The sequence below is a fragment of the Ranitomeya imitator genome, chromosome 1, assembly GCF_032444005.1.
Source record: "Ranitomeya imitator isolate aRanImi1 chromosome 1, aRanImi1.pri, whole genome shotgun sequence".
In the NCBI taxonomy this organism is placed as follows: domain Eukaryota; kingdom Metazoa; phylum Chordata; class Amphibia; order Anura; family Dendrobatidae; genus Ranitomeya; species Ranitomeya imitator.
In genome coordinates, this window is record NC_091282.1 from 32054151 (window position 1) to 32081684 (window position 27534).

The 27534-nt window shown below is 49.4% G+C and overlaps 1 protein-coding gene across 2 annotated transcripts in view; it reads left to right on the forward strand.

The window, feature by feature from the left end:
- Window positions 1–15577, forward strand: part of NUP155 (nucleoporin 155) — a 45681-nt gene extending 30104 nt beyond the window's left edge. For both annotated transcript variants that reach the window (XM_069745938.1, XM_069745939.1), the window contains exons 29-35: window positions 9462–9588; window positions 9861–9974; window positions 10511–10631; window positions 12214–12324; window positions 13069–13205; window positions 14784–14890; window positions 15199–15577. In XM_069745938.1, the coding sequence (XP_069602039.1) occupies window positions 9462–9588; window positions 9861–9974; window positions 10511–10631; window positions 12214–12324; window positions 13069–13205; window positions 14784–14890; window positions 15199–15343 (862 nt within the window). In that variant the 3' untranslated portion in view covers window positions 15344–15577. The remainder of the gene's footprint in view (window positions 1–9461; window positions 9589–9860; window positions 9975–10510; window positions 10632–12213; window positions 12325–13068; window positions 13206–14783; window positions 14891–15198) is intronic.
- Window positions 15578–27534: the final 11957 nt, after the last annotated feature.

Genomic DNA, 27534 nt, shown 5'->3' on the forward strand with positions numbered 1-27534 from the left:
TTGGACGGGCGTCTCCTGTTTTTTTTCAGGGACGTTTGGCTTGCCTCGGTGGAGGACGCTTGGGTCAGGGAGGTGGTAACCTCTGGATACAAGATAGGGTTCGCTTTGCAGCCCAGGAATCGCTTCTTTGAATCCCGCCCTCTAAAAAATCCTACTCTGATCCCAGGTTTCTTTGCGTCCATTGCCTTTCTTCTTTGTTCGGAGGTTATCGTTTCCGTCCCAGAGCAGGAACACTTCACAGGTTTCTATTCCAACCTGCTTGTAGTGCCGAAGAATAGCCGGCGCAGTTCGACCCATCCTGGTTCTGAAGTTAGCGAACAGAAGGTTCCGCCTGCGGCATTTCAGGATGGAGTCCCTCCGTTCGGTATTGGCTTCCATGAAACCACAGGAATTCCTGTGCTCCATAGATATCCAAGACGCCTTTCTCCATGTTCTGATTTTCCCAGCACACCTGAGTTTCCTGCGTTTCGCGGCGCAGAAGAGTAATTTCCAGTTTGTCGCTCTGCTGCTCGGTCTTGCGACCGCTCCTAGTGTCTTCATAAAGATCATGGCAACATTTATGGCCATTTTAAGGATCAGGGGCCTAGTGCTCATTCCGTACCTTGAAGACCTCCTCATCAAGGCTCCGCCCCTCTCTCAGGCCCAAGATAGTCTGATCATCGTCCTCGATTCCCTATCCCATTTCTGGTGGCTGGTCAACAGAACAAAGTCTTGTCTTGTTCCGAGTCAGCGCCTCATCTTCTTAGGCATGCTGTTCGACACCCGTCAGTCAAAGGTTTTTCTTCTCGAGGAGAAGCAGGCAATTCTCCCGGATGGAGTTCGCTCTCTGCAAGGCCCTCGGCTGCCTTCCTTCCGTTCAGCAATGAAGGTCCTGTGACGAATGGTGGCAGCATCGGAAGCTTTCCCTTTTGCGCTATTCCACTTGAGACCACTTCAGCAGGCCATCCTTTCTCAGTGGGACAGGTCTGTGCTGTCTCAGAATCGGACAGAAAGCCAAATCGGACGATCCAAACGGTCTCTCAGCTGGTGGCTGTCATTCCCCAGGTCTGGTCCTTCCTTCTCGCCCATGGCAGGTGGGGCGCGGTTTCTCGACATCAGACAGTGAAAGGGGCATTGTTTGGAGCAAGAGTCCTCTGCCGATCGACATCCTTGAGATAGGGGCCATTCTTCTGTCCCTGAGTCACTGGGAAAGGCTTCTCAGAGGTCTGCCAGTCAAAATCCAGACGTCCAATGCCACGGCTGTGGCATATGTCAATCACCAGGGAGGGAATCAGAGTCTCTTGGCAATGGCGGAGGTATCCAAGATCCTCCTCTGGGCAGAGGCAACGGTTCCGGCAATATCCGCAGTGCATATTCCCGGCGTGGACAACTAGGCCGCGGTGTTTTTCTCTGCCGCGAGGGCCTTACGGCATGGGAAAGTGGTCCCTGCAGCAGGAGGTCTTCCTTCAGATTTGCCTTTGATGGGGAACTCCGGACGCGGATCTCTTGGCGTCCCGACTGCTTAGAAGGTTCCACCATTTGTTTCCAGGTCCGCGATCCTCTCGTAGTGGATACCGAAGCTTTGGTCATTCCTAGGTCGCAATTTGTACTTCCCTATCTGTTTCCTCCCCTTCCCTTTTTTCCCAGGCTGTTGAAGATCAATGCGGAGGGGGTGCCCGTCATTCTGATCGCACCAGATTGGCCCAGAAGGTTCTGGTTCGTAGAGATCGTCAATCTCCTCTCAGACTCCCCCTGGAGGCCCCCAGACAGGCCAGATCTTCTGTCCCAATGACCGATCTGCCGCCAGAGTTCTTGGTTGCTCAATTTAACAGCTTTGCTGTTGGAACCTTCCATTTTGGCCTTTTCTCTAGGTGGGACTTGATGCTGGCCTTGCCCTTAGATCTCTAAAGGGTCAGGTAGCAACCCTTTCCATTCTCTTTCTGAAGTCCCTTTCAGAAGTCCTTAGCTTCCCGTTCTCAGGTCAAATATTTAGAATTGAGAGTCCTCGGTGGTTGATACCTCTTAATGGCTAACTGAAAAGATGTTAGCAAATTACAAACCTTCGAGACTTCTCAGGACTCTTCATCAGGCTTAGGCTAATACAATTCTAAATATTTGTCTATCTGCTGGCTATCACGGTACAAAGATTTATATCCGTCCCGGTCTCAGGTAAGAACTTTTCTTCAAGCATGCGGCTCTCCCATACTGGACTCCCGTGGATCACTGGGACATCAATCTTGTTCTGGAAGCTCAGAACCTCTCCTTGAACCTTTCTATGAGGCCTCACTGTCTGTTCTGTCCTTCAAGGTGGCGTTTCTGGTGGCCATCACCTCCATTAGGTGCGTCTCGGAGTTGGTGGCTCTCTCCTGTCACCCCATTTCTTGGTTCTTCACCAGGATAAGGTAGTTTTACGGCCTTCTCCGCCTTTTCTTCCCAGGGTGGTGTCCTCCTTTTACTTGAATGAGATCGTCCTTCCCACCTTTTGTCCTGTTCCGACCTATTCTCTGGGGCGTTCGCTGAACAGGCTAGACCTGGTCAGGACGGTGAGGATCTATTTGTCTAGGACCGCCTTCTTTAGGAAGACGGACCTTCTTTTTGTCATTCCAGACGGTGCGCCAAGAGGTCTGCCGGCCTCCAAGGATACGATTGCTCTCTAGGATCAGAACTGCTATTCTGGAGGCTTACCGGGTCAAGAACAGAGTGACTCCTCCTGGGATTAAAGGGAACCTGTCACCCCGAAATTCGCGGGTGAGGTAAGCCCAACGGCATCAGGGGGCTTATCTACAGCATTCTGTAATGCTGTAGATAAGCCCCCAATGTTACCTAAAAGAGGAGAAAAAGACGTTATATTATACTCACCCAGGGGCGGTCTCGCTGCTGGTCCGGTCGGATGGGCGTCTCTGGTCCGCTGCGGCGCCTCCCATCTTCATTACAAGACGTCCTCTTCTGATCTTCAGCCACGGCTCCGGCGCAGGCATACCTTGCTCTGCCCTGTTGAGGGCAGACAAAGTACTGCAGTGTGCAGGCACCGGGCCTCTGACCTTTCCGGCGCCTGCGCACTGCAGTACTATCCTCTGCCCTCAACAGGGCAGAGCAAAGTACGCCTGCGCCGGAGCCGTGGCTGAAGATCAGAAGAGGACGTCATGTAATGAAGATGGGAGGCGCCGCAGCGGACCAGAGACGCCCGTTTGACCTGACCAGCAGCGGGACCGCCCCTGGGTGAGTATAATATAACGTCTTTTTCTCCTCTTTCAGGTAACATCGGGGGCTTAGCTACAGCATTACAGAATGCTGTAGATAAGCCCCTGATGCCGGTGGGCTTACTTCACCCGCGAATTTCGGGGTGACAGGTTCCCTTTAACCCCTTCATGACCCAGCCTATTTTGACCTTAAAGACCTTGCCGTTTTTTGCAATTCTGACCAGTGTCCCTTCATGAGGTAATAACTCAGGAACGCTTCAATGGATCCTAGCGGTTCTGAGATTGTTTTTTCGTGACATATTGGGCTTCATGTTAGTGGTAAATTTAGGTCAATAAATTCTGTGTTTATTTGTAATAAAAACGGAAATTTGGCGAAAATTTTGAAAATTTCGCAATTTTCACATTTTGAATTTTTATTCTGTTAAACCAGAGAGTTATGTGACACAAAATAGTTAATAAATAACATTTCCCACACGTCTACTTTACATCAGCACAATTTTGGAAACAAAATTTTTTTTTGCTAGGAAGTTATAAGGGTTAAAATTTGACCAGCGATTTCTCATTTTTACAACGAAATTTACAAAACCATTTTTTTTAGGGACCACCTCACATTTGAAGTCAGTTTGAGGGGTCTATATGGCTGAAAATACCCAAAAGTGACACCATTCTAAAAACTGCACCCCTCAAGGTGCACAAAACCACATTCAAGAAGTTTATTAACCCTTCAGGTGCTTCACAGCAGCAGAAGCAACATGGAAGGAAAAAATGAACATTTAACTTTTTAGTCACAAAAATGATTTTTCAGCAACAATTTTTTTATTTTCCCAATGGTAAAAGGAGAAACTGAACCACGTAAGTTGTTGTCCAATTTGTCCTGAGTACGCTGATACCTCATATGTGGGGGTAAACCACTGTTTGGGCGCACGGCAGGGCTTGGAAGGGAAGGAGCGCCATTTGACTTTTTGAATGAAAAATTGGCTGCACTCTTTAGCGGACACCATGTCACATTTGGAGAGCCCCCGTGTGCCTAAAAATTGGAGCTCCCCCACAAGTGACCCCATTTTGGAAACTAGACGCCCCAAGGAACTTATCTAGATGCATAGTGAGCCCTTTAAACCCCCAGATTCTTCACAAATTGATCCGTAAAAATGAAAAAGTACTTTTTTTTCACAAAAAAAGTTTTTTAGCCTCAATTTTTTCATTTTCACATGGACAACAGGATAAAATGGATCCTAAAATTTGTTTGGCAATTTCTCCTGAGTACACCGATACTTCACATGTGGGGGTAAACCACTGTTTGGGCACATGGTAAGGCTCGGAAGGGAAGGAGCGCCATTTGACTTTTTGAATGAAAAATTATCTCCATCGTTAGCGGACACCATGTCGCGCTTGGAGAGACCCTGTGTGCTTAAACATTGGAGCTCCCCCACAAGTGACCCCATTTTGGAAACTGGACCCCCCAAGGAACTTATCTAGATGCCTAGTGAGCACTTTAAACCCTCAGGTGCTTCACAAATTGATCCGTAAAAATGAAAAAGTACTTTTTTTTCACAAAAAATTTATTTTCGCCTCAATTTTTTCATTTTCACATGGGCAACAGGATAAAATGGATCCTAAAATTTGTTGAGCAATTTCTCCCGAGTACGCCGATACCTCATATGTGGGGGTAAACCACTGTTTGGGCACACGGCAGGGCTCGGAAGGGAAGGCGCGCCTTTTAACTTTTTGAATGGAAAATTAGCTCCAATTGTTAGCGGACACCATGTCGCATTTGGAGAGCCCCTGTGTGCCTATGCAATGGAGCTCCCCCACAAGTGACCCCATTTTGGAAACTAGACCCCCCCAAGGAACTTACCTAGATGCATACTGAGCACTTTAAACCCCCAGGTGCTTCACAGAAGTTTATAATGCAGAGCCATGAAAATAAAAAATAATTTTTCTTTTCTCAAAAATGATTTTTTAGCCTGGAATTTCCTATTTTGCCAATGGTAATAGGAGAAATTGGACCACAAATGTTGTTGTCCAGTTTGTCCTGAGTATGCAGATACCCCATATGTGGGGGTAAACCACTGTTTGGGCGCACGGCAGGGCTCAGAAGGGAAGGCACGCCATTTGGCTTTTTAAATGGAAAATTATCTCCAATCATTAGCGGACACCATGTCGCGTTTGGAGAGCCCCTGTGTGCCTAAACATTGGAGATCCCCCACAAATTACCCCATTTTGGAAACTAGACCCCCAAAGGAACTAATCTAGATGTGTAGTGAGCACTTTGAACCCTCAAGTGCTTCACAGAAGTTTATAACGCAGAGCCATGAAAATAAAATAAAAAAATTATTTTCTCAAAAATGAATTTTAGCCCGCAATTTTTTATTTTCCCAAGGGTAACAGGAGAAATTTGACCCCAAAAGTTGTTGTCCAGTTTCTCCTGAGTACGCTGATACCCCATGTGTGGGGGTAAACCACTGTTTGGGCACACGTGGGGACTCAGAAGGGAAGTAGTGACTTTTGAAATGCAGACTTTGATGGAATGGTCTGCGGGCGTCACGTTGCGTTTGCAGAGCCCCTGGTGTGCCTAAACAGTAGAAACCCCCCACAAGTGACCCCATTTTGGAAACTAGACCCCCAAAGGAACTTATCTAGATGTGTGGTGAGCACTTTCAACCCCCAAGTGCTTCATAGAAGTTTATAATGCAGAGCCGTGAAAATAATAAATACGTTTTCTTTCCTCACAAATAATTTTTTAGCCCAGAATTTTTTATTTTCCCAAGGGTTACAGGAGAAATTGGACCACAAAAGTTGTTGTCCAGTTTCTCCTGAGTACGCTGATACCCCATGTGTGGGGGTAAACCACTGTTTGGGCACACGTGGGGGCTCAGAAGGGAAGTAGTGACTTTTGAAATGCAGACTTTGATGGAATGGTCTGCGGGCGTCACGTTGCGTTTGCAGAGCCCCTGGTGTGCCTAAACAGTAGAAACCCCCCACAAGTGACCCCATTTTGGAAACTAGACCCCCCAAGGAACTTATCTAGATATGTGGTGAGCACTTTGAACCCCCAAGTGCTTCACAGACGTTTACAACGCAGAGCCGTGAAAATAAAAAATCATTTTTCTTTCCTCAAAAATGATGTTTTAGCAAGCAATTTTTTATTTTCTCAAGGGTAACAGGAGAAATTGGACCCCAGTAATTGTTGCGCAGTTTGTCCTGAGTATGCTGGTACCCCATATGTGGGGTAAACCACTGTTTGGGCACACGTCGGGGTTCGGAAGTGAGGGAGCACCATTTGAATTTTTGAATACAAGATTGGCTGGAATCAATGGTGGCGCCATGTTGCGTTTGGAGACCCCCTGAAGTGCCTAAACAGTGGAAACCCCTCAATTCTACCTCCAACACTAACCCCAACACACCCCTAACCCTAATCCCAACTGTAGCCATAACCCTAATCACAACCCTAACCCCAACACACCCCTAACCACAACCCTAACCCCAACACACCCCTAACCCTAACCACAACCCTAATTCCAACCCAACCCTAAGGCTATGTGCCAACGTTGCGGATTCGTATGAGATTTTTCAGCACCATTTTTGAAAAATCCGCGGGTAAAAGGCACTACGTTTTACCTGCGGATTTTCCGCGGATTTCCAGTGTTTTTTGTGCGGATTTCACCTGCGGATTCCTATTGAGGAACAGGTGTAAAACGCCGCGGAATCCGCACAAAGAATTGGCATGCTGCGGAAAATACAACGCAGCGTTCCCGCGCGGTATTTTCCGCACCATGGGCACAGCGGATTTGGTTTTCCATATGTTTACATGGTACTGTAAACCTGATGGAACACTGCTGCGAATCCGCAGCCAAATCCGCACCGTGTGCACATAGCCTAATTCTAAAGGTATGTGCACACGCTGCAGAAAATGCTGCGGATCCGCAGCAGTTTCCCATGAGTTTACAGTTCAATGTGAACCTATGGGAACCAAAAATCGCTGTACACATGCTGCGGAAAAACTGCACGGAAACGCAGCGGTTTACATTCCGCAGCATGTCACTTCTTTCTGCGGATTCCGCAGCGGTTTTACAACTGCTCCAATAGAAAATCGCAGTTGTAAAACCGCAGTGAAATGCGCAGAAAAACCGCGGTAAATCCACCATAAATCGGCAGCGGTTTAGCACTGTGGATTTTTCAAATCCGCTGCGGAAAAATCCGCATAGGACCAGAATACGTGTGCACATACCGAAACCCTAACCCTAGCCCTAACCCTACCCCTAACCCTAACCCTAGTTCTTACCCCAACCTTAGTGAAAAAAAAAAAAATTTCTTTATTTTTTTATTGTCCCTATCTATGGGGGTGACAAAGGGGGGGGTCATTTACTATTTTTTTTATTTTGATCACTGAGATAGGTTATATCTCAGTGATCAAAATTCACTCTGGAACGAATCTGCCGGCCGGCAGATTCGGCGGGCGCACTGCACATGCGCCCGCCATTTTGGAAGATGGCGGCGCCCAGGAAAGAAGACGGACGGACCTCGGGCGGCCAGGTAAGTATAAGGGGGGGGGAGATCAGGGCACGGGGGGGGCGTCGGAGCACGGGGGGGTGGATCGGAGCACGGGGGGGGGGTGGATCAGAACACGGGAGGGAGGATTGGAGCACGGGGGAGGATTGGAGCACGGGGTGAGGGATCGCTGTGCGGGGGGGTGGATCGGAGCACGGGGGGGGGGGGTCGCTGTGTGCGGGGGGGGGACCGGAGTGCGGGGGGGTTTGATTGGAGCGCGGGGGGTGTGATTGGTGCACGGGGGAAGCGGACAGGAGGACGGGGGAGCGGAGCACAGGACCGAGGGGAGCGGACCACAGATCGGGGGGCTGGGGGGGCGATCGGAGGGGTGGGTGCACATAAGTGTTTCCAGCCATGGCCGATGATATTGCAGCATCGGCCATGGCTGGATTGTAATATTTCACCAGTTTTTTAGGTGAAATATTACAAATCGCTCTGATTGGCAGTTTCACTTTCAACAGCCAATCAGAGCGATCGTAGCCACGAGGGGGTGAAGCCACCCCCCCTGGGCTAAACTACCACTCCCCCTGTCCCTGCAGATCGGGTGAAATGGGAGTTAACCCTTTCACCCGGCCTGCAGGGACGCGATCTTTCCATGACGCATATGCTGCGTCATGGGTCGGAATGGCACCGACTTTCATGACGCAGCGTATGCGTCAAAGGTCGGGAAGGGGTTAAGACTCACTCTGCCCAGGGCAGTGGGCGCCTCTTGGGCTGTACACCATGGGGCATCCGCCCTATAACTTTGCAAGGCGGCAACCTGGTGTTCCATTCACTCATTTGCCAAATTTTATAAGCTTCATACCTACTCTTCGGCAGTTGCCAGCCTAGACGGAAAGATCTTGCAGGCGGCAGTGGTGAGTTCTCCGACCTGAATGGAGTTTTTCTGCTGTTCCCACCCCAGGGACTGCTTTGGCACGTCCCATGGTTCCTGTGTCCCCCAATGAAGCGATAGAGAAAACATGATTTTTGGTTGCTCACCGTAAAATCTGTTTCTCGGAGCCTTCATTGGGGGACACAGCTTCCTCCCAAGTTAAACAGCTCTGTTTTATTGTGTTATATTGTCAAAGTTTGAGTTTCTATCTTTTACACGTTTCTTCTACTGCTTTCTCACTAACTGAATATCCTACTTCCTGTCGGTTGTCGGTAGGGTGTACACTGCAGAGGAGGAGCTAACTTTTTTATTTGCATAGTGTCAGCCTCCTAGTGGCAGCAGCATACACCCATGGTTCCTGTGTCTCCCAATGAAGGGCTCGGAGAAAAGGATTTAACGGTGAGTACACAAAAATCCCTATTTTTATTGGCACCTATTTTTATTTTTGGCATTTACCGGTAGCTGCTGCATTTTCCACCCTAGGCTTATACTCGAGTCATTAAGTTTTCCCAGTTTTTTGTGGCAAAATTAGGGGGGTCGGCTTATACTCGGGTCGGCTTGTACTCGAGTATATACGGTAAATCTGTAACGTGCCGTACCAGCGATTACCCAATTTGGGACTTTGTATAATAGATGCTTATGTAGGCAGGCACAGAATTCAGCACGGCCGCAAACTTCCCCCTTCACTTCCTGCGACTGTCCAAATTACTGCCAATTGTAAAGTAAGTGATTCTGGTGATGTAGTAGAAAACTCAATTATGTGGACTTTAGGGATGTTTTTTCCTTGCCGTACCATGTAACGTTTGCAATAAAAAAATATATATATATACGGTAATTTCTTTTTTAATTTGTCCTTCCAGCACGGAGATATCCCTTAAACAGAGGATAGAGTATTTGTCGATAGCCATCCTAAGTGCAAAAAGTTCCACCGGCATCTCCACGCTCTCCGACGGAGAATTCTTGCATGAGCTTGAAGAGAAAATGGAGGTAAATTCCCGCACATTCGATGAACACATGTAAAAGGGTGAAGACTAGAAATATATTTTACCTTCTAGGCCAGTAGGAAGTCTGTTCTCATTCAATGCGGATACAGTAATAAAAGCTGTAGATACCAAATGGTAAATTTTTATCTAGATTTTTTTTTTTTAGAATGCATTGATTGGTTGCAAATCTGGACCAAATTTTACTCTTGTGGGTGCAACTTTTTTTTTATTTCCCTTTACGCACTATTTATTTAAGCTCATTTGTGTCCCCCATAGGTGGCTAGAATACAGCTACAAATCCAGGGTACGCTAATCAGAAGGTACTCCAACCAACTGACAACACAGAACGCCGTGGCGCTGCTCGACTCACAATTAATGGATTTTACGAAGGTATGTCCCCCCTTTACGGCTGCTTTACATGACAAACTTTTTTTTTTTTGTTGACAGATCTTTATGTACGTAGCGACATAAGACATAACCCAGGTTTTTTTTAGTTTGGAAGAAATCTGCTGAAAAGTTGTTCTCAATTTCTTTAATGATTTAAAACTGCAAAGTGCTTGTAAAAAAAAATACAAGTAACTACGCAATTTCCTGCTTTTTACGACTTAAGACTTTATAGTTTACTACTTGTTGCTGAGGTTACCGGCCACCGCTGCAGTCTCCTAGGTAATAAGCGCAGCTATAGAGCGCTGCTCTGAAGCTGGCCGGATTATTTCCGCCATGCTCCGCTGGTGCTGAAGAGACGAGAGCTGCCATTGCTGGCAGCATCAGACTATGCACAGCCGTTCAATGTTGCTGTCAACGAATTGAGAGCGCACCGCCCGCTGGAAGACAGGGGTGCCGAGCGTTCCTTAATACAGATCATGAGAAAACCACTTTGATATTTACTCCTCCGATATAAACCATGTAACAATCCTTATTTGCAGTTGTACGGAGACTTCGCAGACCCGTTCAAGCTTTCGGAGTGCAAGCTGGCAATCATTCACTGTGCCGGCCATTGTGACCCCATCTTGGTGCAGAGTCTGTGGGAAGAAATTATAGAAAGAGGTAACTTTTTTTTTTTTTTTCATTATTATTTGTTAAATGCGTCTTGTAAAGACAACCCTGTCTTTACGGCCGTCAAGGAGGTGAGTCTCCCACTCCACATCATCCTCCATCAGCCTAAATGGAAGCAACTCCTGTATGTAAATCTCAAGACGTCTTTGTATTACATGGCCAGCCGTTTATCTGAATGACTACCGTGTAGTACTGCAGGATATATGCCCGGCTGGTTCCAGATTGAGACACAAGGACATTCAGATGATTGACCCTTCAGCCACCTTTTTTTAAGGGGTTGCCTATAATTATTTGGCGATCAAAGAAGATCATAAGACTGTAGTATTGAGTTCTGGTCCAGCTGCCATGTCAGTAGTCCATGGCCGCTGGACCATGACTCTACGAACCTCCTCCTCAATGCTGGCATCCCTCTTCTGAGTAGTAGGACCGGTACAACACATGTGACTTTACGCCAGACCTACTCTTCTGGAGAGATGGCTGCAAGTAGGAGGAGGTGCATGCGCTCTGGTCCAGTGGCAATAGACCACAGACATGGCCACTGGACCTAGGGTCCTGCAAATCATTTTCCTCAGTACTGTAAGACTGTAAGGCCTCTTTCACACTTCTGTTTTTTACAGTCAGTCACAATCCGGATCCTGTGCTGATTGTAAAAAACGGATGCACTGGGCAGTTTTTTTTTTTTTATGGTTCCAGTGCATCCTAGAAGGCTATGTGCACTTGTTGTGTATGCGTCTTTGCCATGGTTTTTCGCTGCGAAAACACATACACAACACAACCCATGATAAAAATAATTTAAAAAAATTGAAAATCGTGATATTCTTACCTTCTGGCATCCCGCGCATCCCCTGCAGCGTTCCCAATGCTCCGTTCCCAGTGATGCATAGCGAGACAATGACCTGTGATGACATAGCGGTCACTGGGAACCGGAGCTGCCGGCAGCATCGGGGGGACGCCGGAAGGTAAGAATATCACGATTTTTTTTTTTTTTTTTAATTATTTTTAATATTATGTCTTTTTACTATTGATGCGGCATAGGCTTCAATTATAGCCAACGACGGGTAGCGCAGGATCCGTCGCTGAGCGATTTTCCGACGTGCAGAAAAAACGTTCCTCTGTGCGTTGTCTACGCCTGACGGAGAGCAATTTTACGACGGATCCAGCGCACGACGGATGAAACGTGTGGCCATCCGTTACAATCTGTCGCTAATACAAGTGTATGAGAAAAAAACGGATCCAGCAGCACCATTTGCTGGATCCGTTTTTTTCACAAAACGACGGATTGTGATGGAAAAAGAAAGACGGAAGTGTGAAAGAGGGATAAGGGCTCATGCAGACGTCCGAGCTCAGACAGCTAATGTACAGTCTGACCACCGATTGTGACGGCCTCATAGAAATACATTAAGCTGTCACGCTTGTGTCGGGAGAGCCATGTCCAGTCCATGCAAGATCGGAGCAATGTGCATGGACCTCTGCATGAGCCATAATACATAAGTAGCAGCATTTACATTGAGGGGCCCATCAGTCACGTTAGACATGAGCTTTTCTGTAATAATTCTGTGCTTTGTTTCCTCAGAATTAAACGACAGCTTAGGAATGATCCCGGCCGAGCGGATGCAAGTGTTAAATCTGAAGCTGACCTCGTTGGGCAGGATCTACGCCAGCACACCGCGGTACTTCCCTCTCGGTAAGAGAGACCCTTTATTTTGCCATCGGCCATATGCCGCATAGTGCTACTATTTCCATGTGGCTTACATGGCATGGAAAGTCCTATTCGTGGAACCCCCTTCGATCACCGGAACACCGTTTTTTTTCCACGATTTTCTCAGCGCTGACTGCAATACCACTGCTTGATGATTTCTCAGGAGTGACTGGCCATGCGTGCGACTAGTCCTCCATTCAATTCCTCCAAGAAGCAGTCTTGCAGCAATGGGGAATATGGCGATAGGTAGTACACACTCCGATCCAACTATACTTTATGTGAAAAGCTGCTCCCCATGACTCAGTCATAGGATTTTATCTGGTGCACAAAAGCCCAACAGGTCTGCCAAACACAAAGTGAATATGTCCCGTCTCCTGCAGTGGTTTTTTTGAGGACAGAGAGGCTTGTAGAAGGTGACGCATTACCCAGGTCCCCTCCTCTGGGAGCTCATTTATTGGGAATTGCTCAAGACGGAAAAGCTCATGAAGATAAAACCTAGACTAAACTCGTGCTGAAAAGCTGCGCTACACTTCGGGTGTGATTATACAATAGTCAGGCATTGCTTTGCTGTTGCAGCCCCTGTTCTGTGCACACAAGGACATGCTGCACCATCATGACACAGACTATAACCCTCCAGGGCTGCAGATTTCTGTATATTTATGGGCCAACAATGAGGGGAATCTATGAATTTGGATTCTATAAATTTCCTTGTTTTCTTTTCACTTCCAGAGTTTTTAGTGAAACAACTGGAAAAACAAGTCTGCACCCTAAACTGGGACGTGGGTTTTGTATCCCAGACCATGCAAGAGATTGATGTGTCCGTTTACAAGTTGCTAGAAGTTTACGATCACCTGTTTAAAGAAAAGGTAAGATGTCAGTCTGTGGGGCGCTTGCGGACTAAATGTTTGAAATTTAAGGAGGAGAGGAGGAAATTCTTCAGTTTGTTTTTTTCTTTTGTTCACAAAGTAGCCATAAGTGAGCTCCTCGCGTGTCCGTCACCTTTGTCAGCAGTGAGCGAGCTCCTCACGTGTCCGTCACCTTTGTCGGCAGTGAGCGAGCTCCTCGTGTATCCGTCGCCTTTGTCAGCAGTAAGCGAGCTCCTCGCGTGTCCGTCACCTTTGTCAGCAGTAAGCAAGCTCCTCTCGTGTCCGTCACCTTTGTCGGCAGTGAGCGAGCTCCTCGTCTGTCCGTCACCTTTGTCAGCAGTGAGCGAGCTCCTCACGTGTCCATCACCTTTGTCAGCAGTAAGCAAGCTCCTCTCGTGTCCGTCACCTTTGTCGGCAGTGAGCGAGCTCCTCGTGTATCCGTCGCCTTTGTCAGCAGTAAGCGAGCTCCTCGTGTGTCCGTCACCTTTGTCAGCAGTAAGCAAGCTCCTCTCGTGTCCGTCACCTTTGTCGGCAGTGAGCGAGCTCCTCGCGTGTCCGTCACCTTTGTCAGCAGTACGCGAGCTCCTCGCGTGTCCGTCACCTTTGTCAGCAGTAAGCAAGCTCCTCTCGTGTCCGTCACCTTTGTCGGCAGTGAGCGAGCTCCTCGTGTATCCGTCGCCTTTGTCAGCAGTAAGCGAGCTCCTCGCGTGTCCATCACCTTTGACGGCAGTGAGCGAGCTCCTCATGTGTCCGTTGCCTTTTGTCGGCAGTGAGCGAGCTCCTCGCGTGTCCGTCACCTTTGTCGGCAGTGAATGAGCTCCTCGCGTGTCCGTCACCTTTGTCGGCAGTAAGTAAGCGAGTTCCTCGTATCGGTCACCATTGTCGGCAGTAAGCGAGCTCCTCGCTTGTCCATGACCTTTGTCGGCAGTGAGCAAGCTCCTCGTGTGTCCGTCACCTTTGTTGGCAGTAAGCGAGCTCCTCGTGTATCTTTTACCATTGTCTGCAGCAAGCGAGCTCCTCGTGTGTCCGTCATCTTTGCCGGCAGTAAGCGAGCTCATCGTGTGTCCGTCGCCACTGTCGGCAGTAAGCGAGCCCCTCGCTTGTCCATGACCTTTGTCGTCAGTAAGCGAACTCCTCGTGTGTCCGTCACCTTTGTTGGCAGTAAGTGAGCTCCTCGTGTGTCCGTCACCTTTGTCAGCAGTAAGTGAGCTCCTCGTGTGTCCGTCACCATTGTCGGCAGTAAGCGAGCTCCTCGTGTGTCCGTCACCTTTTTCGGCAGAGCTCCTCGTGTGTCCGTCACCTTTGTCGGCAGAGCTCCTCGTGTGTCCGTCACCTTTGTCGGCAGAGCTCCTCGTGTGTCCGTCACCTTTGTCGGCAGAGCTCCTCGTGTGTCCGTCACCTTTGTCGGCAGAGCTCCTCGTGTGTCCATCACCTTTGTCGGCAGTAAGCGGGCTCCTCGCGTGTCCGTCAACTTTGTTGGAAGAGCTCCTCGCATGTCCGTCACTTTTGTTGGCAGTAAGTGAGCTCCTCATGTATCCGTCACCTTTGTCAGGGTAACTATTGGACTCAATTTTGCAGGATCCATTTTGGACCAAAGTAAAGAAACCCTTACATCTACTGGACTGTATACACGTGCTGCTGACTGGATATGCGCAGGACCCCAACAGAGTCCAGAGGCATGAAAGGTAGAGGCACCATTTAATAAATGAGGTGGATTTCTGCAACACTGCATTCTATGAGCCAGCGGGATGTCAGTGGTAAAGGTTTTCATGCATTTTTACACTATGCAGTGGCCGTTCTCAGGTGCTGCAGCTTAGCTCCCATTGAAGTGGATAGGAGCTGAGCTGCAGTACCCAGGAACGGCCCCTTCACATGGAGCTGGAGGACATGCAAACAGCCCATTGAAGTGTCGGACTCCCGCTGATCAGATATTGATGACCTAAGTGTTTTCTCTCCAGGTGACCCCTCTAATCCCAGTCTTTCATCTCCGCAGGCGGCTGTTTAACGTCATGTGTCTGGACGCCATCTCACACTATCTAGTCGAGCTGCATTCGATGGATCCCACGCTGGCGGTACAGGCGGCCGTCGGAAACTTCAAGTCTTTACAAGCCAAAATAGAAAGATTAGCTTTTAACTAATATTTGAGATGACATTTTATTTTAACTGGGTTTTCTAAAACGACCTTGAACTGAGAGATTGATGATGGTGGAAAGCAGAGAGAGCACTTGGAAAGGGATCGGAGGACGGCATGGATCTGCATTTTGTATTCTTCTCTTTTTGCAATAAGAACATAAGTCATGTAAATAAAAAACAAGACTCGGCGAAATGTACGTCTCTGATCGGAATAAACCTGATTGATATTGCCTGTAAAACGTCGTCCAGATGTAGCTTGATTATCCTGGAAGTGCTCAATGTGACTTGTGTGCATCTCTCTCCCTTTTCTCTATCGCCTTTCATTGGGGGACACAGGAACCATGGGTGTATGCTGCTGCCACTAGGAGGCTGACACTATGCAAATATAAAAAAAGTTGGCTCCTCCTCTGCAGTGTACACCCCACCGACAGGAAGAAAGATCTTCAGTTTAGCTTAGTGTCAGTAGGAGGTGGACACGGGTCTTTCATTAGACCCTTATCTACCTCAATGTGCGTCGTTCCTTTTCAGGTTTTCCGGAAGGGATACAGGGTGAGCAGTCACACCTGTAGTCCCACAATACGGACTATGAGTACGGCGTGTACTGCCACCCCGTATCCTCATAGACCCCTCACCAGGACCAAGATCCTAGCACACAAGCGTGCTCAGAAGTCCGGTCTTGCATCCGTCCCCCACCCACTCGCCCACCAGAGCCTGTCGGTTGGAGGAGACGAGGACGTCCATCAGCTCCCTGGACGTCTGAAATTTTCCCCAGAATGAGGTTAGTAAGGACAGCGTGGGATGTTTTAGGTAAGTATTCCAAAGTACCTCTGAGTCCTTCCTCAGTCCCAGGGCAGTCATTTGGGGGTCCCTTGGGATATTTTTCCAGGCTGCCTTCACTTTCACATGGGGCGGGGGTCTTCGCCCCTTTCGCGTGGCAGCCGCGCTATGGCGGCTGCGCTGTTATTGGCCTTACAGGCGGCCGCGTTGTCCTTTTTCCCCCGGCCGCATTGTGCTCTGGCCTGGTGCGGCGGCCGTGTGACCTGCGGCCGCACTGTTTCTGCCCCGGCGCGGCGGCCTTAGGTAGCCGCGCCGATTCCCTCTTACGGCCGCACTTTTCTGCTCGCTGGCAGCCGCGCCGCTTTCTACGGCGGCACCGTTTCTTCTGGCGCAGCGGCTTTGCTGGCACCGCGCCGCTTCCTCTCCCGGCCACACTGTGCCCTTTTGCCTCAGCGCGGCGGCCTTGCAGGCAACCGCGCCGCTTTTCCTGGCGTCGGCACTTTACCCGCCGCCGCGGCCCTTCCGGGTGGCCTCCAGCCTCAAATTTAGGCCCCGGCTTCTCCCGGGGCCTACTTCCGGCTTCCTCCTCCGGCCACACCGTGCCATTTTGCCGCGGCGCGGCAGCCTTGCAGGCAACCGCGCCGTTTTTCCCGCCGCCGCGGCCCTTCCTGGCGGCCACCGGCCTCAAATTTAGGCCCCGGCTTCTTCCGGGGCCTACTTCCAACGCCGCGTCCCCTCCCACTTCCTCTCTCTCGGGCGGGCTTTTCTCCCGCCCGATTATCACGGCAAGCTCCGCCCACCGCCGCCATCTTGGTGCTCCTGGCCTGGCGGTTAAGCCCGCCCACCACTCCCAGGCAGCCACAGATACTTATTTCTGAGCCAGGAACGTTTCTCTTTGCCCATCTTAAGAGCGCAATTTTCTGGCGTCCTCACATCTCCCACTGGCCTGCAGGCAAGCTACATCGGACAAGAGAGTGCATCAGATGTCTGCCTGTTCTCCTAGGGGCTATCGTTCCTGAGGAGCATCTTCCAAGCCGTGCAGCCTTCCATCCGGAAACCGCAGCGTCTGCCGTGAGTACCTCTACACCGCAGTTTTACTTAATCCCCTGCCAGACCACCCCCCCACCCCCCCCGTCCCCTACTCTCCAGACATTTCCCTCAGGGGCCCCTTCGGGCTAATTTTAAAGGTGGTCTCTCCCGGCCTCCTACTTTGTCCTGTGCCTTACTGAAACACTTTCAGGGTTCGTCTTGTAACCCCAAGCTTCCCTCAGGCAGGCCCGCAGCAACCCACATTATGTTCACCGCCTAAGACTTCCCTGCTGCTCCGCCTCAGAGCGAAGTTCCCTCCCCAGGCTGGGCCTCCCCTCTGTCTCTTTCAGTAGCGAATCTCACACGGGTGTCCCAGACCCTTGTGTCCGTGCTCGATTAGTTGCCCCTGCAGACTTCCGTAGTAGCCAGCGGGTCGCTAGAAGCTCCGTCCGAGTCTTCCATGCAGGCCGCGAAAGATCCAGACGGGAACGCCGGTCTGAGTTCTCTTCTCGGTCCATCTCGCCTCACGGTCCTTCTCTGTGGTCGACTTCCCCCTGATCCCCTTCCCGGAGTCAGGCGAGGCCTCGGAGGATAATTTGGGGCCGAAGTTGAACCAAATCATAGCATGAGGGATATGGTTCAAAGCTTCATTGGAGCGTCCAATCTGACCTGTGGCATCAAAGATCCCTCTACGGAACCTGCAGATCAGGCGGTTTCGTTTAGACGGTCTAAACTACCTCCCAAGGGATTCGCTCCTCATCCTGACTCGAGGAGCTTCTGGCCAGAGAAAGAGAGAATTCGACCAGACATTCTCAAAGAGGCGAGCGTCTTGGAGTCTCATATTTCCTTCCTCCGGATCTCATCGCCAACCGGAACGAGAGGCGATAGAGAACGACCTCTCCCTCTGTGGATCCGCCGACTGCTAGACTTGCCACCAACACAGTCCTCACGCTGTCCGGTGGGGCGAATCTGACAGATTCCATCAATAAGATCATGGAATCCTTCGTGAATTCGGTTTTCGCAGCTGCCGCATCATCCCTCTGTCCGGCTTTCGCTTCCATTTGGGTTTCGAAGTCTATCTGAAGCGGCTAAACAACTCCGTTGGGGCATTCAGGCTGGAGCTCCACCAGACTTGCTGGCGAAAGTTGCCACCCAGATTACTCGCTCTGTTTGGCTCAAGGGTCATCAAGAAGTCCCTTACGAGCCTGCCTTTTTCAAGGATCACGTCTTTTCGGTTCCAAGCTGGACTAAATTATCAAGGATGCCACTGGTGGCACCAGTTCTCTCCTTAGGCGGCAACTTCGGTCCTTTCGGCCCTCTTTCGTCGTTTTCGCGGCATCTGACCCCTTTTTCGCAACAGCAGAGGCCACAGGCACGTTAAGAGAAGAAGGTAGTCTTCGACTCACTCCTTCCTGGCGTTCCCGCTACTCCTAAGGTGGATTCTCCATTTCCAGAACTGGAAATTCCACCTAGGCAGGACCCACGACTAGGCCCCAGCCCGTTTCCTAGGCTGGGCAGCCGTTCTCCTGTTCCCCAGGGACGTCTTTGTCTCCTCAACAGAGAACGCATGGGCCAGGGAACTTGTATCCTCTGGAGACAAAATAGATTAATTTCACGGTCCTGGGATCGTTTTCTCTAATCCCAACCTCCAAGAGAACCCGTTCTAGTCCTGGGTTTCTTTACAGCCATTGTTTCCCTCCTTAAATCCGGGGTAACATTCCTGTCCCTGAACAGGAACGGTTCAACGGTTCACAGGCTTCTCTTCGAACCTATTTGTACTGAAAGAGGACGACAAGGTTCGTCCCAGTGTGGATCTGAAATTGCTGAACAGGAAGTTTCGTCTGAGACTCTTCAGGTTGATATTCCCTCGTTCAGTAATCACTTCCATGGAGGCTCAGGAATTTCGGTTTCAGGCTCCCGAAAGTCTATCCCTCTTCCCCGACAGTCTAGCCGTTGCGGTAGCTCGTCAACAGGAAGAAGTTCCGTCTTGTTGCTCCAGGGTTCTCGGCTCCCCTCCTTTCTGATGGACCATAAAGGTCCTAAGGAGGTTGGTTGCAACATCGGAAGCAATTTTTCCTTTCGCCCGTTTCATTCTAGACTTCTTCAGCAGGCTATTCTATCACAGGAGGACAGGTCTGTCTTCTCCCTGCATCGTCCGATCCGTCTTTCTACCGGGATCAAACGGTTCCTCCACTGGTGGCCGAGGTCCCTGCTCTTATCCCAGAGCACATACCTCACAGCATATCCTTCCTTCCAGTTTCCTGGCAGGTGGTGACGACGGTCTCCAGCCTTCTCGGCGGAGGCGTGGGGCTTTGTCACCTGTTCTTTTCATGGTGGTTGGTCGGCACAGGAGTCCTCTCTGCCAATCAATGTCCTCGAGTTCCGGATCTTCTTTCTATCTTTCCTTCACTGGGTAAGGATTCTCAGCAGCCTGCCAATTCGAATCCAGACAATGACACAGCAATGGCATATGTCAACCACCAGGGGTGGACGCGGAGTTCTCTGGCCTTGGCCGAGATTCCAGGATCCTCTTTTAGACAGAGGCAACGGTCCTGGTGAGATCCTCAGTGCAGGTCCCTGGCGTGGACATTTTGGCCGCCGTCTTCCTCGGGCCTCGCGGCAGGGGAATGGTCCTTACTTCAGAAGGTCTCTTATCGGATTGCTCTTCGTTGTGGGACTCCAGAGGTGGTCCTCACGGCGTCCCGATTGAACAGAAAGGTCCATCGGGTCGTCCCAAGGTCCCGCGATTCTCTCGCAGTGGTGTTGACATTTTGGCCATTCCTTGGTCGCAGTTCCTGCTCCTCTATTGATTCCCACACCTTCCCTTGCTTTCCAAGCTGTCGTAAAAGATCAAGGCGGGATGGGTGTCAGTCATTCTGATCATCCCGGATTGGCCCAGGAGGTCTTGGTTTGTAGGCATCGTCACTCTTCTCGCGGACACCCCTGGTGCCTTCCAAACAGACCCGATCTGCTGTCTCAGGGTCCGATCTGCCACCCGAAATATCGGTCGCTCAGTTTAACGGCGTGGCTGTGGACTCCACAGTTTTAAGAGCGTCCGGCCTTTCGGCCCGGATGAGTCACACTATAATCCAGGCTAGGAAGCCTTCGTCCTCTTCCAGGATCTACTATCGTACCTGGAAGGCTTACTTTCGTTGATGCGAGTCCAACCGCTTTTCACTTATGTCCTTTTTCCCTGCCTTCCATTTGGTTTTTCCTTTAGGCAGGACTGGATTCGGGCTTCGCTCTCAGTTCCCTAAAGGGCCAGGTTCCTGCGCTCTTCTTCCCTTTAAGAAGACTTTATCTTCTCAGCCACAGGTTAAGACCTTCCTTCAAGGAGTAGTCCACGCTGTCCCTCCGTACAGGGCCTCTGTGGATTCATGGGATTTAAAGGTTGTGTTGGTTGTTCTTAGGGGTTCCCCCTTTTGAGCTTCTCAGGGAGTTTTCCCTGTCAGTTCTATCTCGGAAGGTGGCTTTTCTCAGGTCCATCTCTTCGATCCGCCGCGTTTTTGAGTTGACGGCCATTTCCTGCCGACCTCCTTTCTTGATTTTCCACCAGGATAAGGTGGTCCCAGGCCTCCGCCTTCCTTCCTTTCTCGAGGTGGTTTTCATCTTTCCACCTCAACGAGGACATCGTTCTACCTTCCTTTTGTCCAGCTCCGACTCATCCTCTGGAGCGATCGTTGAACAGGCTGGACCTCGTCAGGGCAGTGAGGATCTCCCTGGCTAGCACGGCCGCTTTCCGAAAGATGGATTCTCTTTTCGCCATCCCTGATGGCGTGCGTAGAGGCCTGCCGGCTTCCAAGGCGACGATTGCTCGCTCGATCAGAACGGCAATTTTGGAAGCTTACCGGGTCAAGCACGGAGGGCCCCTCCTGAGATGAAGGCTCACTCTACCCAGGCAGTCGGCGCTTCCAGTGCGGTACGTCACAGGGCTTTCGCCGACGGCTTTGCAAAGCGGCAACCTGGTCTTCCATCCACACGTTTCGCCGAACTACGGCGGACTCCAGCCTGGGCAGAAGGATCCTGCAGGCGGCAGTGGTGAGTCCTCTCACCTGATGGAAGTCTGTTTTTCCCACCCCAGGGACTGCTTTGGGACGTCCCATGGTTCCTGTGTCCCCCAATGAAAGGCGATAGAGAAAACAGGATTTTTGGTTGCTTACCGTAAAATCTGTTTCTCGGAGCCTTCATTGGGGGACACAGCACCCTCCCAAGTTGAACAGCTCTGTTTACTGTATACGTTTGAGTTCTTTGAACACTCTTTGGGTGTTTGAATCTGTTAATCTGTGAAGCGCCGTGGATTTTGTTGGCGCTATATAAAGTTTATTATTATATTATTATTCTTTCTCTTTTACACGTTGCTTCTCCTACTGCTTTCTCACTAACTGAAGATCTTTCTTCCTGTCGGTGGGGTGTACACTGCAGAGGAGGAGCCAACTTTTTTTTATATTTGCATAGTGTCAGCCTCCTAGTGGCAGCAGCATACACCCATGGTTCCTGTGTCCCCTAATGAAGGCTCCGAGAAACAGATTTTACGGTAAGCAACCAAAAATCCTGTTTTCCTCCTGCATCTGCCAAACATTGCAAAAGCCAATATTTCCTGAGGAGTATACTGAATTGCTGGCTTCTGCTTAAAGGGGTTCTCCAGGCACACTTATTGGTAAGAAATTGTAAGGCCTATGTGATCTCCGGCTCCTGACTTCCTGCTGCAGTCCATTCAGAGGAGAAAGATTTCCTGTCTTTGCTTTGAACAGAATATATCAGTCAAGGACAGCGGAATGGTGATGTCATGGGGGCGTGGTCAGTAGAACCCTGAGTGCAGGAGGCCAGCATCTCTGCAGTAAACCCTGAATGATGATGTCATAGGGGCGTGGTCAGTAGAACCCTGAGTGCAGGAGGCCAGCAGCTCTACAGTGAGCCCTGAATGCTGATGTAATGGGGGGGGGGGTGTAGTCAGTAGAACCCTGGGTGCATGAGACCAGCATCTCTGCAGTAAACCCTGAATGGTGATGTCATGTGGGCGTGGTTAGTAGAACGCTGAGTGCAGAAGGCCAGCAGCTCTGCAGTGAGCCCTGAATGGTGATGTCATGGGGGCGTGGTCAGTAGAACGCTGAGTGCAGGAGGCCAGCAGCTCTGCAATGAGCCCTGAATGGTGATGCATTGGGGGGCGTGGTCAGTAGGACCCTGAGTGCAGGAGACCAGCATCTCTGCAGTGAGCCCTGAATGGTGATGTTATGGGGGGGCGTGGTCAGTAGAAAGCTGAGTGCAGGAGGCCAGCAGCTCTGCAGTGATCCCTGAATGATGATGTCATAGGGGTGTGGTCAGTAGAACCCTGAGTGCAGGAGGCCAGCAGCTCTACAGTGAGCCCTGAATGCTGATGTAATGGGGGGGGGTGTAGTCAGTAGAACCCTGGGTGCATGAGACCAGCATCTCTGCAGTAAACCCTGAATGGTGATGTAATGGGGGCGTGTTCAGTAGAACGCTGAGAGCAGGAGGCCAGCTCTGCAGTGAGCCCTGAATGGTGATGTTATTGGGGCGTGGTCAGTAGAACACTGAGAGCAGGAGGCCAGCATCTCTGCAGTAAAACCTGAATGGTGATGTCATGGGGGCGTGGTCAGTAGAATGCTGAGAGCAGGAGGCCAGCTCTGCAGTGAGCCCTGAATGGTGATGTTATTCGGGCGTGGTCAGTAGAACACAGAGCAGGAGGCCAGCATCTCTGCAGTAAAACCTGAATGGTGATGTCATGGGGGTGTGGTCAGTAGAACCCTGAGTGCAGGAGGCCAGCAGCCCTGCAGTGAGTCCTGAATGATGATGACATGGGGGCGTGGTCAGTAGAACCCTGAGTGCAGGAGGCCACCAGCTGTGCAGTGAGCCCTGAATCGTGATGTCATGGGGGCGTGGTCAGTAGAACCCTTGGTGCAGGAGGCCAGCAGCTCTGCAGTGAGGTCTGAATGAAGTCTTGGTGTGAGGGTGATCTCTTAATAGGAGATCTAAATCATTGCCTGTACCTGACCAAATATAGCCGAGTACTAGCTTAGAGGCAAAGAATGTATCAGAGACAGATACACACTCTCTCAGCAAAGGCTTGCGCACAACTGCTTTATTTTCAGAACAAAAGACCATGCTACAGACAGGAAATGGGGGTCGCACAACTTCTGAACAGCTAGTCACTTTGTAATTGGTCCATTCCAACTTCATTTCCATATATGGTAGTCAGTACAGTGATCCCTGAATGCTGATGTAATGGGGGGCCTGGTCAGTAGAACCCTGAGTGCAGGAGACCAGCAGCTGTGCAGTGGGCTCTTAATAATGATGTCATGGGAGGCGTGGCCTGGGGTTGTGCACTGGGAATGAGAGGAGAATCCACAGAGAATAGTAGGCTTATTAACTATGGACTTAGACCAGAGGGAATGGAACTGTGTGTTCGAGTTGTAGATTGCATTATAATACAGTACAATGAGCCTGTGTGAGGCCAGTATCCAGCACCTGTAACATTATTCATGGCAGGATATGCAGCAATTTATCCGTCTTGAGACTCCAGATGTCTCAGGATGGTGCTTGGTAGGTGGTGATCTGTGGGGTGGATAGAGCGCTGCCTCCTGGGAAATGTTGTCTAGCGGGAAGAGCCAGTAAGAAGATCAGGATGTAAACTGACAAAAAAAAAAAAAAACATTGCTGCTTCAAGAGTTTAGGGTTTAGATGGAGGAGGCATAAAATGAGTTTTCTGGCGCCACTCACTTTTGCATTGAGAGGTGAAAAGCACGTGCACTTTCCACTGTAGAAGTGAGCAGCGCTGGACATCCCCTTTAAGGCAGCTATTCAACAGGTGTTGGCCAACGGTCATTCTTCCTGACCTCCCCCATACACATGCGTGCTCAACTTACCGTAACTGATGTCTGGTCACCTTTATGAAGGGTTATTTCTCAATGCTGTTAAGGCGGGTGTGCAGTATTTTAAAAACAAACCTACCCGCAGACGTCCCTCTGTACTGCTCCCGAGTCCTCCACCAACCAGTCTCCGACCCTTCCAGGTGAAGACTCCATGATGTGAGCAATCATTGCCCGCAGTGGTGTCACTGCTGTGACGGGTGACCAGACTCGGCCTATCTGATTTTCACTGTCCTGATGATACAAATAGGGCGGATCATGAATCTGCGTACAGCAATCTGCTCATTAGTTTTCTAGTGACTTAGAGAATCGCCTCTTTCCCAGGATCTGTGCCACATTTGGAATAATGTAAGAAAGTTCTATGCACCTTGAGGTGCTGCCTATAAATTAATGAGCGCACTGTCACTTTCTGGGAATCCTGGGTTCCACCTCGGTGGTGATATGTCCTGAGACTGCTGCTGACAATGGGAAAGCTGGGTTGCAGCTCTGTGATAAGACGTTGTGAGATGACCGCTGAGGATGGGAAAGCTGGGTTGCAGATCTGTGATGTTGCTGAGACTGGTGATGCGATGATCGTTAGAGCCGTGATGATACTTTCTAACATTAATGCTGAGTTGCAGCTGAGGTATAATTCCGGAGATTGCTGCCAGTGCTAGAAGATTCTTTATCTCTCAGCACCGTATTTATTTTGTCTGATCAATTATCAATAGTTCTCTCTTCCACCTACTAATATCATTAGTAAAAACTCAAAATTTGAGCTTTGTTTAAGTTGATACACATGCAGCACATAAACACATGTTCACATTGGCCATAAAGCATACAGAACCTACAAAAAGCAAAATGAGCAAAAACCCTGCTGTAACTAAATAAGTAACAAGCAAAATTGTATCTAAATAACACAGGGTTCTTAGTAATCCTGTTTTTTATTTAAAAAAATGTAATTTGCAGCTCAAATTTTGTGTTTTTTCTTTGTATTTTTGCATTCTGTGCAAGCCGGGGTGTGGCCTCCCTCTCCTGAGCTGGAAATTACATTTAGGCCGGGATCACACTTGCGTGAAACTCGCACAAGTCTCGCATCTCAATATGCGGCACTCGGGGCCGTAGCATGTGGCTGCATGTATTTCTATGCAGCTGAGCAGACAGCTGCGGGCTGATACTAATATGCTGGGAAGGGGCCATGGATATTGGCCCTCTCCCAGACTAAAAACATCAGCAATCAGCCACACCAGAAAAGGTGCGTCCATAAGATGCACCAGTTCTGTCACTTAGCCTCGCTCTTCCCACTTGCCCTGGTGCAGTGGCAAGTGGGGTGATAGTGTCAAGGTGAAAATATATATCTTTATACACTTTTGTACTTTTATATTTTCAACAATAAGTTTTTTCCCTTTGCTTGCTAATGCAAATGTAACTGTATTTAACATGGCTGCCAGTATTCACTTCTGCCCTAGTTCTGCTTCTGCTAAAGAAGCAAGTTTCATATTCCAGAAGGTAAGTATCATTTCTGTTGAAGTCGAAACTTAAAGTGACGTGGAGAAAGGAGGATCCATCAGATGACGTCAGGACCAACCAGAAAGACTGAATACTAGACATATTGCTTAACCCCGCCCTCTGCACACCTTCCCCCAATAGACCATATAATGCTGTGTATAGGAAATAAAGAGTTCAGTTGCTGTGACGTTGCTACACCTTGTAGACACACGAGCATGCACTGAGTTTGAACCAGCCTTTCTCTGACTCATTCTTATCCGGTACCAATGCTCACATAATCTAATTTGGAATGACTGGTGAAGGAAGGATATTGTTGTGACGACCCTGACAATTTGGCGCCCAACGTGGGGCGTGGCCGGCGATCCGAGACCCCCTGGACCCATGCCTGGACGTCCGTGGACGACACCCGTAGTGGCTGACCTCGAGGACTGATCACCCTCCAAACACGGTAAGTGGAAATCACATACTATGTATGTGTCACACTTGCTAGTGTTTCAGCCATTATTGGTTTGTCTGTGGTCTCCTTGGGTCCAAGGTGTGACCGGTCGAGTGGTGAGACCGAGTGCGATCCCCTGCCACGCTTCGAACCAGCAGCTGAGAGACGTCGCATTCTGCGCGTCCTCGTGTACACCACACCTCCACCGGTCATTGTACTCCATTCAACCACCCCACCCGTGACTATTGCCTAGTAGCGAAATAGAGTGAAAGATTGAGAAAGTTGTAGATTGGGGGCGGCTTAGAGAAAGGGATAGGAGACGCAGCCTCTGTGATATTGTCCAGATAGGTAATTAAGACGTCCCGAGAGGGGACCACCTACATTTCCGGGGAGGGCTCTGACTAGGAGACCGCCTCCCAACGTTTAGAATATCGTGACAGGGCAGACTAATCACTGGTGTTCAGGTTAGGGAAAAATATTGAGCGCGAGGCTCTTTATTCATAGCACGTCGAACGAGAGGTTCCGTGTTTAGGACACAAGTGTTGTTGTTGCTGTCAGCGGCCTGCTGCAGAAGGGCGTAGTATTCTGTGAGTCATGTTGCATCTCTTAAAGCAGAAGAAGTCCGTGCTCCACAAGTTAGGTGAGGATGCTGTGGAAGTCAAGACAATAGTAGAGTCACGGGAGGGCAAGAAGGCAGTCAAGAATGTTGAGAGGTTGTACAAGCATGTAGGATTGCCCTCGTCAGGGAGATTGCAGCTGTCTACATGGCACAATCTCATAGAGAACAAAAAGGGCATGTTGAAAGATAAAGGATTGTTAGAACAAGCGCAAGCTCATCTGCGAGTTGCGCGAGGCTTAAAGAACGAGGGATGGAAAGAGGTTGATGGAGAGGGAGGATCAGAGGATGCAGAGCCCGTGTTTGTTTATAAAATACCTCAATCATTGGTTTTTCTAAGGTGTTCTGGCATATGAATTGTGTGAAGGTTTCGTAGAAATTAATTGAGTCTGAGAACTGCTGTATTCTGTTACTGTGTGTAGGACACCCGATGGGAGGAGGGAGTCAAACAGCTGCGCTATTGCTTTCTTTTGTGTTGAGGAATGCTGTGATGTTCTTATCTGTTCTGTGTTTCTGGTATGGAGGGGGCGAGTCGCTGCGTCCTCTCGGAATTTTCTATCCTTGTGTAGTATGTGCTGGGAGATCTGTGTTTTGTTTAAAGCAATAGTACAATATTGTATTGAATTAGAAATAATTATTGTAAGTTTAAAGTAAAATATGGTGTCTTGTTTTAGAAGGAAATTTGTAAGAGATCGTTTGGTTATCAGTGTAATTGAAAGATTGGTAAAAGATTCACCTGCTTCAAGTTGAATGGTTGATATATAGCAAATTAAGGATTAATAGAGCAAGTGAATTCGGATCTGTTTTTGTCACGTTGAAAAAGGAAAGTTGTCTATTACTATGACAAAAAACTGGATGTTTGTGGTGCAGGAAGGAACTGAGAAAGTGACTGAGATTAATGTGTTGGGAAAGCAAACAATAAGAAATTTGGTACAGGGGGGCTCCCTGTTAGGTAATATGGTCCCT